The 16974-nt window shown below is 40.9% G+C and overlaps 1 protein-coding gene across 1 annotated transcript in view; it reads right to left on the bottom strand.

Moving 5' to 3' along the window:
* The window catches only part of LOC122672186 (dnaJ homolog subfamily C GRV2-like), a 146376-nt gene that overhangs the window by 79406 nt on the left and 49996 nt on the right, over window positions 1–16974 (bottom strand). Inside the window, exons 6-12 of the mRNA XM_043869683.1 lie at window positions 16284–16385; window positions 16152–16214; window positions 13724–15976; window positions 7770–8132; window positions 6779–6919; window positions 5290–5682; window positions 4713–5207 (exon numbers count right to left, since the gene is read on the bottom strand). Coding sequence (XP_043725618.1) covers window positions 4713–5207; window positions 5290–5682; window positions 6779–6919; window positions 7770–8132; window positions 13724–15976; window positions 16152–16214; window positions 16284–16385 — 3810 coding nt within the window. The remainder of the gene's footprint in view (window positions 1–4712; window positions 5208–5289; window positions 5683–6778; window positions 6920–7769; window positions 8133–13723; window positions 15977–16151; window positions 16215–16283; window positions 16386–16974) is intronic.

Genomic DNA, 16974 nt, shown 5'->3' on the forward strand with positions numbered 1-16974 from the left:
AAAATAGAAACAAGAAGGCCGATGCGACTCTCAAACCCTTAGCTCTGATACCAAGTAAAGGTTTAATGTTAGGGAAGCAAGTAGGAAAGGAAGAAGAAATTGGAGGAAGAAGAAGATGGAGACAAAGAGAAAAGAGAGGAGTGTATTTCGGTGGGAACTTTTGTGTGTTGAGAGACTTCTCAACACACCTAAATAACTTCATTACTAGTTAAAAGATAATTACATTCAACTCCCTAGGGAGGTAAGAGATAACAAAGGATAAAAAACAGAAATTACATAAGGAGGAAACTAGACATCAAGCTAGTTCCAAAACCACCCTTCTTCTAACAACTCTAACAGCAAATGGGTGTATACAGTGAAATAAAGAGCTGATGGAATAGTGGATCGATACAAAGCCAGGATGGTTGCAAAAGGGTTCACTCAAACATATAGGATTGACTACCAGGAGACACTTGCACCTGTTGCAAAGCTGAACGCCCTTCAAGTTATCCTTTCATGTGTTGTTACCTTGGGTTGGGAACTGTAGCAATTTGATGTTAAAAATGCCTTCCACCACGGCGAACTTGAAGATGAGGTATACATGGAAGTTCCTCAAGGTTCTTAAGTAACGAAACTCAAGGAAAGGTGTGTAAACCGAAGCGTGCATTATATGGGCTGAAGCAGTCCCCTAGAGCTTGGTTTGGGCGATTTCATAAGGCTATGGTCACAGCCGGATACACAAAAAGTAATGCCGATCACACCTTGTTCATTAAGAGGCCTGGTGACCACATTACCGTTCTCATCGTTTATGTTGATGACATTATCCTCACTAGAAGTGACCCAACTGAAATAGCTAAATTGAAAACCTATTTGGGTCAAGAGTTTGAGATCAAAAATTTGGGGTAGCCGGGTGAGGGCAATTGTGGTACTTTCTTGGAATCGAAGTTGCTCACTCCTCTAAGGGAATTTTCTTCTCTAAAAGGAAGTATACCTTAAATCTTTTATCCGAGACCGGAATGCTTGGTTGTCGACCTATTGGTACTCCTCTTGAAGCTAACACAAATCTAAAGGGCAAAGATGGTGAGCCGGTTGACAAAGGAAGTTATCAATGATTGGTTGGGAGGTTGATATATCTCTCCCATACTCGGCCAGGCGTTGCTCATATTGTGAGTTTGGTGAGTCAATATATGCATGATCCATACTCCACTCACTTGGATGTTGTGTATCGTTTTCGAAAGTAATTGAAATAAGCTCCAAGAAAAGGGGTTCTATTTTCATCTCATAGTCCACATGAATGTTAAGATATTGCGGTTTAAATTGGATGTTGCAGAGATGAGGATGTTAAGATGGATGTGCGGCAAAACTAGGAAGGATAAAGTAAGGAATGATCGTATTAGAGCTGATGTGGGAGTTTCCCTGATCAGTGACAAGCTCTTAGAATGTCATCTGAGGTGGTTTGGCCATGTATGACGGAGGCCTAGGGACGCCCCAGTAAGGAGAAGTGATCTGATGCCGATTGAAGGAGCTAAACGAGCAGGGGGCAGGCCTAAAATGACCATAGATGAGGTTGTGAAGAATGACTTGCATAGTCTGGGTCTTGTGCCAAGTATGACCTCAAAAAGATCCTATTGGAGGGCAAGGATCGTTATCAACACCATGTAACTGAGATTTTCCTGATTTCCTGGGCTATCCTCTTCCCTCTTACTTTCATTTTTCATTTTTCATTTCCCATTACCCACATTTCTTATCCCATTTTTTCATTTTTACTTTTCATTCCTTTTACTTTCCTTTCCTTTTGTGAGGACCTTAGTTTTCTCTACTTTATTTTGAATGGATCCATGTAGCCGACCCCATTTAGTTGGGATAAGACTGAGTTGTTGTTGTTGTTGTAGTCACATACATGTTGCAGCCTCTACTGATGCCAATTGGGTAGGGTCTCCTGATGATGAAAGGTCCACCTCCGGTTATTGTACATTTGTAGGAGGCAACCTTGTGACTTGGCATAGCAAGAAACAAGCTGTTGTTGCTCCGTCTAGTGCAGAGGCTGAATTTCGTGCTATGACACATGTCAATGTGAGTTGTTGTGGCTTAAGGATCTCCTTGCGGATCTTGGTGTTAGAACTCACTCTCCAATGCTGTTGTACTGTGATAGCAAATCAGCTATTAGTATTTCAAACAATCCAGTTCAACATGACAGGACAAAGAATATAGAGATAGACTATCATTTTATCAAGGAGAAGCTGGATCAAGGAGTTATATGTAGATTGCTTCTAGACAATCTACATATGTAGGAGTTATATGTAGATTTGCTTCTCATCAAATCAGTTTTGCAATCTTGCAACATTTGTTGGTCTGGGATCTATGGGCTTCCTCACTCCACCACCAAGTCTCTAGAATCCCTTATGTCCTCTTTCCTTTGGAAAGGTTCTAATTCTACAAGATTTCTCCAGCCCATTAGTTGGGCTTCAGTTTGTCTTCCGCTGGAGAAGGAGGTTTGGGCATTAGAAGGATAAAGGAGGTGAATTCCACTGGCATAATCAAACTAATATGGAAGATTGCTTCTAGACAAAGGAGTATTTGGGTGGATTGGATTTACTTGGGCCTTCTCTGATCCGATTCAATTTGGACAGTCTCAGCCTCTTCAGATGCTTCTTGGGTTTGGTAATTGCTCTTCTGTTCTTGGAGCTATCCACTCTTGCATTGGCGACAGAGCATCCACCTCGCTATGGCTTGATCATTGACACCCGTTGGGAATACTTCATCAAATCAGCTCTAGAACTATCTATGGTTTTGGTCTCTCTCGAACCTCTTTGGTGGCTGATATTCTTTATCCGAGTGGCTGGTCTGCCCCGTCCTCCTCCAGCCCTGCGCTTAATAATATTTGGAATATCTTGCCTACTATCTCTAGGAGACCCCATAATAGAGGTGATTGTGTTACTTGGCTGCCGAATTCTTCGGGCTCCTTCAGTTCCAAAGCTGCTTGGGATCACATCCGCTCGCGCAGCCCTCTTGTCCCTTGGAGGAATCTGGTTTGGTTCAAGCACCACATCCTCCACCACTGCTTTACGACATGGAGAGTTTTTTCAGTTTGGGGTCTTCCAATGCAGTCCTTCCTTCGGCACCGGCATATTGCGGTCTCCCCCAACTGTGATCTTTGTTGGACTGCGGTTGAGGACTCAAACCATCTTTTCTTTGCTTGTCCTTTCTCATCCTCTATATGGAAAGGCATCCACGTAAAATGCTGGCCAAGAAACCGTAGGGTTTTTCCTTTTGATAGAGAATGGGTTTGGGTTGATATGACTTTTGGTGGCCATTCCCTTTGTGACACGGTCGGAAAACTGGCTTTTTGTGTTGTCATCAATCATATTTGGATGGAACGCAATATCAGAAAATGGACGACCAAATCCCGCTCTCATCAGCAAATTTGGGATTCCATTTTCTTTGAGATTAAAGCTAAACTTGGCTCGTCTCCCCCCACCAATTGTATTGATACCCCAAGGGACAGGCTCACTGTTGTTTCTTGGGGGCTTACCTCTATCTCTCTTCGGGCTTCTGACTCTTCTGTCTGAGTCTTTGCCTATTGTGTATTTTCTTTTTCTCTTCTCCTCTCCCTCCAAATTTGAGGGCTGCTGTATTTCTCTTTCTCTTTGGTAATGAATTTTTTATTCACCCAAAAAAAAAAAAAAGGAGTTATATGTATTCCCTTTGTTCAATCTGAGATCAGTCGACAGATGTCTTCACCCAAGGTCTCAATGGCAAAGTGTTTCATTCTGTTTTGTGCAAGTTGGGGAAGTGTGATATATATGCACCAACTTGAGGGGGAGTGGTGTAAGTTGAATATATTTTGGGTTTTAGATGAGGTATATTCTGCCTCAAGGGTACAACAACAAACTTAGCCTTATCCCAACTTAATGGGGTTGGCTACATGGATCCAAACAGAACAAAGTAGGGAAATCTGGAATCTAAACAGAGAAAAGGAATGAAGAGATGGGGGAAAGAAGGGTGGGAAATGAGCTTGGCTGTGATCCCTAGGGACACAAGCAATCATTCTCCCAAATTAGTTTCATCAATTCTCAAGCTTAACATCAATGACCAAGTTATGTCATTCAGATACCTATGAACCGAATGCCTAAATTACACAATTTAAGTAAATGTGGCTGCTCCACTCGAATTTTCAATGTCAAAGAAGGAAAAATTTTCAAATCCTTGTACTCAGAATCGTGTTAACAAATTTTGGACAAGTAGGAAACCTCAAGTAAATATTTTGACAGTAGGGATAACATAGTTGTCAAGGCGTTGCCTATGCGTCTAGGCTCTTTCTTGGGTCAAGGTGGCAGCACGCCTTGTTGACACTTCACAAGTTTACGTTCATTTCTTCGGTTTTCGACGAATATCCTTATATTATATCTTATACTATGTTTATTATATGTCGATTTTCTCATATTAGGTCATTAGTAGCATAATTATATCATGTTGCATTGACATGGCTTCTATGCTGCATATTTTATCATAATTATCATTGCTATATCATATATAGTCATGTACTGTACGCCTAGGGCACCTGGACACCCCTCCAACACCTTGAGTGATGAGTCACATAGTTGCCTTAAAAACTATGGGATAGTTAATAAATGTAATGTCCAGCCTGATGAGATGCAATGGTAAACAAGTGGACATCCTTTAGCTAGTCTACTAGAATGGCTTTCTGCAGCACATCAGGAACCAAATAATACCTGCAAGCGCTCATAGGCTTTCTGTACAGCAAGAAACCTCTCCCTTCCTTCAGGATTCTTGTCAGGATGGAATCTCATTGCAAGTTTCTTGTATTGTCGCTTAAGCTTTTCCTCATCAATGTTTTCAATTCGCTTAGACGTGCTTGTAATCCCTTCACCCATGTCAACAGGATGCCTTCCGTTCGCATCATCTGCAGATAGATCTTCCAAGGATATCTCCAGTATTTTGCAAGCTTCTTCTTCAGAAAGATCCATGGGTCTTCTTGTTAGCTCTTCACGCCACATTGCCAACAAGGACTGTAAAAATTCTACATGTTCAACAATCTGCCAATTTGGAAAACGGATCTCATCACACAAGTTCCTCAAATAATATCGATGGCACCACATCTCATCTCTTAGCTCTGGATATGTCACAGGTGGCATAGGAGCATAATCATATAATGAATGGCAATATTGTGAGAGTTTCTGGGGAAAATCACCAAGATGCTGCAAAACCTGACAAAAAGAAATGAAGGGAATTCTGGTTAGTGATAAATGAGAAGAGGCAGTAAAAGAACAGACATGTCTCATGAATTACCTGATGTATCAGATGTTCAGCTCGCATTTTGTGAGTCCAGATAATCTCTGGAGTATCAGAGTCAGAAACCATTGCAGCTGCAAATGCAGCTGGACCGCTACGCTCCAATACATACAACAAGGACTCCGGAAGAAGCCCACCCAGCACACTACGCTTCGCCAGAGGTAGTGAGGAGGAAAGTGCTGCCTCTTCACCACCATGGAATGCTTGATGGATATGGGTTACAGAGAAGAGTTGTGCAATTGAGAGGAGATTAGATCCAAAATATGCCAGAGCAAAGTAAAATGCACCTGTGCTGTATAATTGCATCATTGCCTTTGAATTCCTCATAACAATGGCTTTCAGTAAAGCAGCAGCTCCCTCAACAATACTTGGCTCCCCCGTAAGCATAGCCTACATGTATCTCAAACATGGAAAGACAATAGCACTATCAATTCAAATGTCAAAACCCTGGCAAAAGTCTAGATAGGTTTATATACTTGAAAGCTTGAATGCTAAAACATTTCAGTAAAGGAGAAGCTGAAACTAGAACAAGAGAACTTTCAGCAGTTAAATAAATGACAAGCCTTGAAAAAAGACAAATAAGCCACATATACACCCTTAGAAGACTAAAAGACATCATAATAAAATTAAATAGCAATTAAGAAAGTATAACATGAGATGTGAACAGCACATATACTATCCCGATTCCCCAACAAAAATATATCTAACTCAACCGAACATTATCCCAAGTTCCCAACAACTTGAGGCCAGCTATAATCCTGGGCTGCAATTCCACTCAATCTAGGGAAAAAAAAATTTTGGTCTAACCCTCGTTTTTTTTTTTACAACTTCAACTATACCACTCAAAATAGCATATAATTTCAAATTTTACATCATAACTAATAGAAAATCATATCAAGAATGGGAAGAATCAAATACACTAAGGGATATGATAGATTTTGCTTCCACCAAGGCACTCATCAAGTCATTAAATTCTATTACAACATAAGAGGAATTATAGAATCATGAAAATCACTAGAACTAGTTCAAAAACTGGCAATGAAACAACAAAGCCAGATCTAACCCTAAACTAATGATTTTGAACTGAAACTAATTACTGTAGTTGATTACATCCTTTATGTTGGCACAGGATATGTCCAACATGTGTATACATGGTGAATGGTTCCTTGTAAAGAAAACCTAAGCTGCACACTGGTATAATTTTTACGTGGAGAAAACTATAGCACAGACTGTTATCTATTGAAAAAACAAAAAAGGGCCATTACCCAGTGCTGATCCCGCCTATGCAGGGTACTGGGAGGGGTTTGTTTGGAGTCGCTCCTAACTATTTTTTATCAAAGTGGCCACCCTCAAGATTCGAACCCGAGCATTTGCCCTGGCAGCTCGAACCTTCTATTTGCCCTTATGTTGGTATAATAGAAAAAACTAACATTTGATATGGCAAATAAAATTTTATACACCCTAGATTCAATAAATGACAATTTACCTGAGCAACATATGGAAGGCAACGTGGGCTTGACAAGATCCTTTTTACTCTTGGTATTGGTGTTACTATTTCTCCTGCATCATCCAGATCAGAATGTGCAGATACCATGCTATGTAAGATGGACAATGCAGCACCTCCCACCTGAATACAAGATTTGAGCCTTTTAAGTTATAAGAAGTACATCATCTGGAAAAATATGGAAGCATCTACTCCAAATGTTAAGAAACAAATGCAAATGTACACTTTTAGGCATTTACACTTCGTGGTCATTCCGTATGCAAAATAGCAGCCAAATCAATATAACTTTTAATGTTTAAAGTTATATAGCCTGACATGTACTACAGAATCATACTGCATTCTGAGGAAGTCCCATGGCAAATTTCAACTTAGTCGAAAAGCTTTCCACGAGTTCTCCATCCACCATCATCAAAATTTATGTGCTTACTAAGCCATGAATAAGATTTTCAGTTCCAGGCATTAATAGCTGGATCTTTATTTTTTAGTTTCCACCTTCCGTGTACCACAATATCATACTGCATTCTGAGAATATCTGGTGGAAAGTCTCAACATGATCAAGACATACAAATTTCACAAGCACCATCATTAAATATTTATGTGTTTGTTATGTTACAGTCTTACAGAATATTTTAATGCCAGCATTTCAACCTCCCCCCCACCCTAAAAAAAAAGGACCATTATGCTATGAAACAACACAAGAAAAATGAGTATCCAGTGGAGAGGAACTAAAACCATACCAAACTACCCCTCCAATAAAGCATTTCAACATTAGGAAAACCAGAGTTCAAACTTGAATATAAAAAAAAAATTAGGAATACAAAGAATAAACAAACTCTTTACATAGAGTTCAATCCTCTGTAGAAACAACTGCACACCCACCTCCACAAGAAGGTTATACCTATACAGATTCTGTCTATGAACAATAACAAGTGCAACTTATGATTAGTGACCAATGAACGTAACCTAAAACTACCTGAGACGGAGTGAAGACAGGAACACGAGTGGCCAATGCCCAACGAAGTTCACGAATATCACGCAATCTCTTCCACTCAAGCATCCCAGAAGCCCAGCACTTAGTTGTCCAATCAATGGTCTTCTTTGACCAAAACCTTCTGATGGCATCCTTTTCCACAGGTCCAACTTGTACACCATCCTTGTCAATAAACGTCCATTCCTTTAGTGGTTCCATGAAAGCAGTAGCAGCTATCAAATTAGACTGCAAAGGAATAGAGGTTCTTTCTGAAGCTTCATGAGCTACTGTCAGAAGATCTACAGCTAGTATACATCCACCAACCAATACACAAGCCTCTACATTTGACAAAACCTTCATTAACACCTGCAGTTATGGGAAACAGTACTCTAAAATCAGAAAAGACTAGAAATAGAATTACAGAAAAATGAATCTTAAGATGTACAAAAAAACATAGAAACACATAGAAGTACTCCAAAAATTTACAGAATATTTTAAACGGAGAAGTAAACAAAATAAGCACATTTAGCTTTTCAACCAAGATTGGCAAAATTAACCAACAAATACATATGTAGTTCTGTCAGAAGTCCTGTTAGAACTGAATGCTTGAGTGATCAATATGGATCACCAAGCCTTTTATTTATATTCAAAAGAGTTACATTGATTCAAACAAGAAAAGGAAAGCAACCTTTGCCGATTCTAATTAGGAATTCCTAACAAGAATCGGCTAAGGGAAGAAGAACATAAAAAAGGACAATTATACCCCTATCGGGTAATCCACTGTTTTAACACTCCCCCTCAAGTTGGAGCATAAATATCAAACATGCACAACTTGACTAGAATAGGATGAAAAACTTTTCCACTTAATCCCTTAGTGAACACATCAGCCAATTGGTCAACTGACTTCACAAAAGGAACACAGATCAACCCTTCTTCCAATTTCTCTTTGATAAAGTGCCTATCAACCTCCACATGCTTGGTATGATCATGTTGGACTGGATTGTGAACAATGCTAATGGCAGCCTTGTTGTCGCAATACAACATCCTAGGAAGACGGACAGGAACACCAGGATCTTGCAATAAGCCTTTGAGCCATAACAATTCACAAATACCCTGTGCCATAGCACAAAATTCTGCTTCAACACTAGACCTTGCCACTACGTTTTGCTTTTTACTACACCATGTGACAATGTTTCCTCCACCAAATGAATAGTAGCCGGAGATGGACTTTCTATCAAAGGATCCAGCCCAATCAGCATCAGTATATGCTTCAACACGAAGATGGCCATGAGGAGATAAAAGAATTGCTTTTCCCGGGGCTGACTTCAAATACCGGAGAATTCGAAGAACGGCATCCATGTGAGAAGAATATGGATCATGCATGAACTGACTGACCATACTAACAGTAATGGCTATGTCTGGGCGTGTATGAGATAGATAAATAAGCTTGCCACCAATCTCTGATAACGACCTTTGTCAACAGACTCACCCTCCTTTTCCTTGAGCCAAGTAGCTTCCATAGGTGTATCAGATGCATGACACCCTAACATCCCAGTCTCTGCCAACAAATCTAGGATATACTTTCTTTGAGAAAGAAAGATGCCCTAAGAGGAGCGAGCAACTTCTATCCCTAGAAAGTATTGTAAGTTTCTCAGGTCCTTTATTTCAAATTCTTGACCAAGGAAAGTCTTCAACTTGTTGAGCTCATCATTATCATTCCCGGTAACCACAATGTCATCCATATAAACTATGAGAATGTTATTTTTTCACCATTCCTTTTTATAAACAGAGTATGATCAGCATTACTCTGCTTATATCCTACAGAAACCATAGCCCTGTGAAACCGTCCAAACCATGCACGGGGTGACTACTTCAGCCCGTATAAAGCACGCTTCAATTTACATACCTTGCCGCTAGTCTTATCACATGAGAAACCTAGTGGAATATCCATATATACTTCCTCGTCAAGCTCTCCATGGAGGAAGGCATTCTTCACATCTAACTGCTGCAATTCCCATCCCAGATTTACTACACAAGATAGTAGTACTCTAACAGTGTGCAGCTTTGCAACCAGTGCAAAGGTCTCCTGGTGTCGATCCCATAATTTAAGTAAATCCCTTTGCCACTAATCGTGCTTTGTATCGATCCACAATACCATCTACCTTCTGTTTCACCACAAACACCCACTTACATACAACTGGTTTCTTTTCTGGAGGAAGAACCACAAGCTCCAATGTATCATTCTTTTATAAGGCTTTCATTTCTTCCATCATTGCTACCTTCCACTTTCCATCTATAAGAGCTTCCTACCAATTCTGGGGAATACAAACAAAAGAAAAAGAAGAGACAAATGTACGAAAGGATGGAGACAGTGAATCATAAGAGACTACATGAGAAATAGGATGTTGAGTGTAAGCCTGAATACCTTTGCGATGAGCAATAGATAGGTCAGGAGAAGAGATGTTACCTGGAGAATGATCTGGTTCAAGAGCCAACAACTGGATGGGTACTGGTACTATAGTAGATGGAAGCTGCTTGTTTTTGGAATGTCCTCTCTGGTATGTTTGGAGGTTAGAGTCATTAATTCTCTTCTAATATTTCTCAATAGTTTTTTGGATTGGAGTCAACTCCCCCTGAATAGGATGTTCAATAATAGGATTTTCAGCATCTAAGATCTCCCCCTGTGGAAAATCCTCTGCGGCATCATGAGGAGGTAGGGAAGGAGTAGGAGGGGGAGGAGGGGTGGGGTCAATATTCGGCTGGTTCTGAACAGGAAGTTCAACCAACACATCTTCACTGAAATTCTCCCCCTGAAGAGGTGTGTAGAAGAATAATAGGAGAGAGCTTCATGAAAGACAACATCCATACTGACCAATGTACGACGGGTAGGGGGATGGTAACATTTATAACCCTTTTGGGATGGAGAATATCCCAAGAAAATACAAGGAATGCCACGACGTTCAAGTTTGCCTAGGAATCTGGTATCCCTAGCATAACATCACAACCAAAAACTTTCGGGGGAACAATAAATGAAGAAGAGCCCTGTAATAAAGTAGCAAGGGTTTATGAGTCAAGGACTCGGGTAGGTAGCCTATTAATGAGATAGGCGGCAATAAGGACAGCATCTCCCCAATATTGGGAAGGAACAAAATGGGCAAACATAAGAGCCCAAGCCACCTCAAGGAGGTAGCGGTTGTTTCTTTCAGCCACACCATTTTGGGTTAGGGTATCGACACAACTGGTCTGATGGAGTATTCCATGGGCAGCAAGGTAATATTGGAACCGACCATCCATATATTCTTTGCCATTGTCACTCCTCAATATTTTGAGAGTGGCAATGTATTGAGTCTGAACCATCTTATGAAAATTTTGAAAACAAGAAAAAACATCACTTTTGTTATGCATTAAATATACCCATATACTCCTAGAATGACAGTCAATAAAAGAAGCAAGCCAACGATGGGCAGAGAGGGGATTACGGCTAGGTCCCCATACATCAGAGTGAACAAGATTAAAAGGAGAAGAACTTCTTTTATTAGAAATAGAATAAGTGGAAAAATGTTGTTTAGCCAAAACACAGGCTTCACAAAAAAACCGTCGTTATTAAATTGTTTAACTAATGCTGGAAATAAAAAGATAAAGTTCCTAAAGGTGGATGACCGAGTCGTTTATGCCATTGTTGAAGTTCAGAAGAGACTAATGAGCTTTGATGAATAGGAGAAGGAAGTTGTGGTGAAGTCGACCTCCCATCATCAATCAGGTACAATCCACCATGCATCTTACCACATCCAATCGTCGCCCCCGTTGCTAGATCCTGAAAAAAACAGTGTGAAGCGAAGAAAGTTACTTTGCAATTTAAGTCACGGGTAAGACTACTGATGGATAGAAGATTAGTGGTAAATTTAGGGATATATAAAACAGAGGATAAAGTTAAAGAAGGATAGCAACTGATAGATCCTTTCCCAGAGAAAGAAGAGAGAGAACCATCAGCTACTCGAACTTTATCTTTACCAATTACCAGAAGTAGGAGTATAACGATGAAATAGGCTGGAGGATCCAGTCATGTGATCAGTGGCACCGGAGTCTATGATCCAGGGAGAAGAGACTATCGATGCACAATGACCAGCAAATGAAATACCTGAGTGGGCAAAATTTGAACCTGGAGTGGTGGAAGAACTGGCAGGAGTCGATGTAGTAGAAATAGCAGAAGCCTGTAACATACGACGGAAATCCTGAAGTTCATCCTTAGATAGTCCAGTGCCAGTAGTAGGAGTAGTAGTGACAGCCTCAGTAAGATTGGCTTTGTTTTTCGATTTCCCACAAGCAGCACGCTTAGCTTCAAAGTAGGCTGGTTTACCATGCAACTTCCAACATGTGGCCTTAGTGTGCCACAACTTACCACAATGCTCACATTTGATGGCTTGCGTTTTCAGATTTAGAAGCTTCAGCAATAGGAGAATTTGAAGCAGTCCCAGTGTCTAGAGCTGATTGATCCAGAGGTGTAGTATGGAGCATAGCTGCACGTCGTCAATCTTCAATATGAACTAATGCATAGGACTATTCCAAAGTAGGGAAAGGATCCTTGCTGAGAATCTGAACTCTAATTAGATCGTATTCAACATTAAGGCCAGCCAAAAAATCATAAACCCTAATTTTATCAACATGTTTCCAGCAATATCAGTAGCAGTAGTGGGCTGATAATCAGAGTAATGGTCAAGTTATTGCCAGCACTTGCGAAGTTCAGCATAATATTGAGAGATTGTCAACTCATTCTATTTAGTATCATGATTTTTTTTCACATGTAATTCATATACCTGAGCATCATTCCCAACCTGGGAATACGTATCCTTTGCAGCCTTCCATATCTGAACAGCAGTGTCTGAGAAGGTAATCAGGTGCAATGAAAGAATGCATAGAATGGATAAGATATGACATTACCATAGAGTCATGAGATAACCATCGATCCAGTGCAGCACCTGCTTCAACAGGTTTGGGAAGGTTGCATGTAAGGTGTCCTATGTAGCCACGGCCAGCAATAGTGAGGTAACTCAGTAAGTGGACCTTGACCACATCAAGTAATTAGTCCCATCTAATTTAGTGGGAGAAGCAAAAGGAAGGTACTCCAAAGGAGTGGATCCCTCTGAGTCAGCTGAAGTAAGATCAGACATGATGTCCAGAGTGTATAACAGATGGGTTTTGAAATTCCTAAAAATTTAGCCGTCAGAAAAGGCACAAATTTGGATCGAAAGTCCCTATGGTAGTGAACAATAAGTCAGGAATAGTAGGAACCAATCTCCAGAAAAATACAGAAGTCGATCTTCAGCTTTGTAGGAAGAGCTTGAGCTCCAATGGTGGAGGGAACCTGCCGGCAGTAGGCCACACCAGTAATCTTCAGTCTTCAATAAGGTGAATTGGAGGGCAGCATCTAAATCTTCATTAGATCACCTCATAGGTGCTGCCTTGAGTGAGAGAGAGGAGCCGAGAGTGGTGGAGAAGGGAGAAACCAGAAACTGTGGGAGAGGAAGAAAAAAAAAACCAAAAAACTGAGAGAACTTCTTCCTAGATCAGAGTTGGCTCTGATACCATGTTAGAAGTCCTGTAGAAATGAATGCTTGAGTGACCAATATGGATCACCAAGCCTTTTATTTATATTCAAAAGAGTTACCTTGATTCAAACTAGACATAGGAAAGCAACCTTTACCCATTTTAATTAGGAATTCCTAATAAGAGTCGGCTAAGGGAAGAACATAAAAAAGGACAATTATACCCCTATCGGGTAATACACTGTTTTAACAAGTTCAAATAGTAGGTTCTTAGTTTAAAACACCTGTTAAAGGATTTCATTGGCAAAATAAACTGCAAGATAGAATCAAATAAAATTTTAAAATGGCCTAATAACACAAAGTAAAGTCCAGAAAAAAAAAAATTGTTGCTACAAATCCTTTTGGTAACATTACCTTTAGAAGAAGAAGTAGACGGTGCCTCAAAGCTCGATCATCAGTCCTATCCAACAAAACTGTAATATGAGCAATACCATCAAATGGGCCAATTGTTTTATAATGCTGCTCATATACAATTGCCATTGCCCTCGCACAAAGCTCTCTAACTGAAGAGCCTCCACCACCGCCAAAACCATCTAACCTTCCCATATCACACCAATCATCAGATGAGCCTAGTTCATCCGGAACAGCACCATCCACTGTTAGACCTATGTCCGCATCACACAAGAATTGGTGATACAGAGCTCTAAAGAATGCAACTGGATCACGAAGAGGAAAATCCTGTGCCCTACCACTGCTGCCACTTTCCAGAAGCAGACGCAAATAATACTGACCAACACAAACTTCTTTGGACAAACTCGGGTAGCTAACAAAGAACTCAGTGTAGTTCCATGATATCTGAGGGACACTATCTTGCCCGGTCAAAACTTCAGTTGTTACACCAACAGGTACAATATCTTCTGTGCGTTCCTTCTCAACGTCTAACCCATGAACCTCACCTTGCAAAGCTTCTCTTAGTTCTTGTCTGATGCGTCCATTCCATATCAAGTCTGCCCGGTTATGATCTAGACTAAAAGCTCGCCAAAATTCAGGCCAGTTACAGAGGAGCCTGCCAGATCCAACCGGTGTGTTCTCCACAACAACCTGAGCAGGGGCAGGGAGGCCACAATTTGAGGAACTGACCATATTGGGATCAGAGTCAACTGAATTTGAACCATTTGAATCCAATGTCTGGGAATTAGTTAATGAAGCATCAATAGAAGCAACAGTAGCTGATTGGTCAGTTTGCAGGAACCCAGGAGAATATGACTCATTAGAAACGTTTCCTCCTGTAGTAGAGGAACATAAGGGTGGAACCTGTCCAGGATTCACATCTTGAGAGTGTTTTTGGTCTGGCCCTCTAAAAGCAGTAGCATTTACCTGCAAGTCTGTGTTAGCAGGTTCAACCTGATTAACAGAAGGTAAAGCATGTTCCTGGGTTGCTATGCTTCTCATACCCCGACCTTTCCTTTGCTGAAGTATGCGTCTCTGTCTTCTCCTAGTCAAAGGTGCTTCTTGATTAAGCATGCTTTGTGCATCTTCAGCGTAAATCCCATCAGTCTGGGTGTGCAAATAAGCGACAAGCCCAGGAGGGAGAACCCTTGACAATAAATCAAGAGCAGGCTGATAAGAATCTGCCCATAGAGCTACCAGCTGTCGACTAACTTCATGCCGCTCACCAGCAGGAAGGAAAAAGGCATACAACAAGTGTCTTAACAGGGCACCATCACGCAAGGCAGCATCACGCATAGAATCTGCTGCAATTGCATCTTCTTCAGCAATTGTACGCATAATCACAGCTACAGTTTCTCTAATACTTTCAGCAGGATGTCCAAAAAGTGCAAACAATCGACGCCGCAAGCTAGCCACTTGGCGTAATAATTCAACAAAGGTGATATACTGAGTAGTTTCACCATGGGGATCACATAGCATAGCCTCAAGAACTTCCACAACAGACATTGACAACAAAGGTGACACTGATATAGGCTTCAGCCTGTTGACAAGGATGGTAACATAATTCTGATGTGCAAATAGGACAGACTTGGTATGCATAAACATAGCATGTCGTTCTCCTTTTGTATCTGTCAATATACTTGTATCACCAGGACCACCACCAATTAATACAGCAACAAGTCCTGCAGCTTCAGCTGCTACACCCTCTGAACCATTTCTAATAAGACCCATTATTCTTCCAACAGCAGCAGGGAATGACATCAAATGTGAAGCAGCACTTCCGGATGCCAACAATCTGCGTAGACATGCCACAAAACCAATAATTGTTGCAGCAGCTTTAGGGGATAGAGGCGGTGGGGGAGGTGATTCTGGAGGCAGATTTGGTGTTGCTGGAAGCATTGTAATTAAGGCCATCAAAGTCACCTCAGGTACTTCAATATAAGGAGGCACTCCACTATAAGGTATACATGCATTGAATTCCTGAATTCTGCGCCATAGTTTAGCTCTAGACCCAGGAATGGAACCACCTTCAGCAACAGCATCCTTGGCAGCTGCAGTTAAATGTTTTAAATGCATGGATGCGCTTTCCATATCAGCAATGGTGCATTGTACTCCAACAGGAAATTGTTGCATTTGAAAATATACTATTCCACAAGGAGGGTCAATACGATGACCAGGCATAGTCAACCTTGGCAATACAGGGACTGCACACTGGCCCTGCAGACAGTAGATCAAGAACACACCACTTATAATGGAAAATTAAACAATCTATCTGGTAAGATCATAAAGTACTAAAATCAATAGCACAGTGGAGATTGTCAAATCTTGGATCAAATTCTATCCCATATGTAATGAACTCAACCATTACTGAAAAGAGAAGACATCTGCCTACTTCTGTTTGCAGAACATCCCGCACTGCAGTAAGTAAGCTATCACGAGAAGTGCTTGCATAGACCTGAAATTCAATCCATAAATATTAGACAGTTTCTGAATACATGAATCAGAATGAATTACTGATACTTACATGAATAGGACAACCATCATTGAATTCAATCGCAAACATCTGAGGCTCCTCAGCAAATCGAACGAGAGCGCTTACTGCATATAAGGGACGAACAATAACAGCCTGAAACAAACAAGAAAGAAGAATAACTTGAACATTTGATAGAAGCCATTGTTTACCACCAAAGTACTACATAAATAAATATCCCATGCTCCAATCCTACGGATCAGTAAGACCAGGTATAGGTCTTATTTAGATGCTATATTACATCTTGTCAGGATTTTTCCTAAAGCCCCCAAATTATTGCATACTAGGACAATGTTACATTACTTAGATGCATAGTTGGCAAGGCGGCAAGGCGATAAGAAGACTTTGTTCAGTTATTTTTTTTTAAAGCAAATGATTTGTAATTCTCGTTTTTCACATTAAGGTGTACACTATGCTCTGGTGGCGTACGATAAGCCTTGTCGTTTTCGAGGGTTTGGCCATGGCTTCTTCCCCCTCTTGGGAGAAGCGCCCTCCTGATCCCCCACCAGGGGCTGTCGCTGGTGGAGCCCAGCCTCTCTCTTTCGCTGCAGCTGTGTCTAAGTCACTGGCGGTACCCTCTGTCGCTATCGAGGTGAAGAAGCCATCTGCGTTCTATGGAGCTCCGGCTGTCTTTTTCTCCAAGGAGGAGGTCGCGCTGTCGGAGAGGGCTTTCTCGGGGACACTA

The sequence above is a fragment of the Telopea speciosissima genome, chromosome 8 (genome assembly GCF_018873765.1).
Source record: "Telopea speciosissima isolate NSW1024214 ecotype Mountain lineage chromosome 8, Tspe_v1, whole genome shotgun sequence".
NCBI lineage: Eukaryota > Viridiplantae > Streptophyta > Magnoliopsida > Proteales > Proteaceae > Telopea > Telopea speciosissima.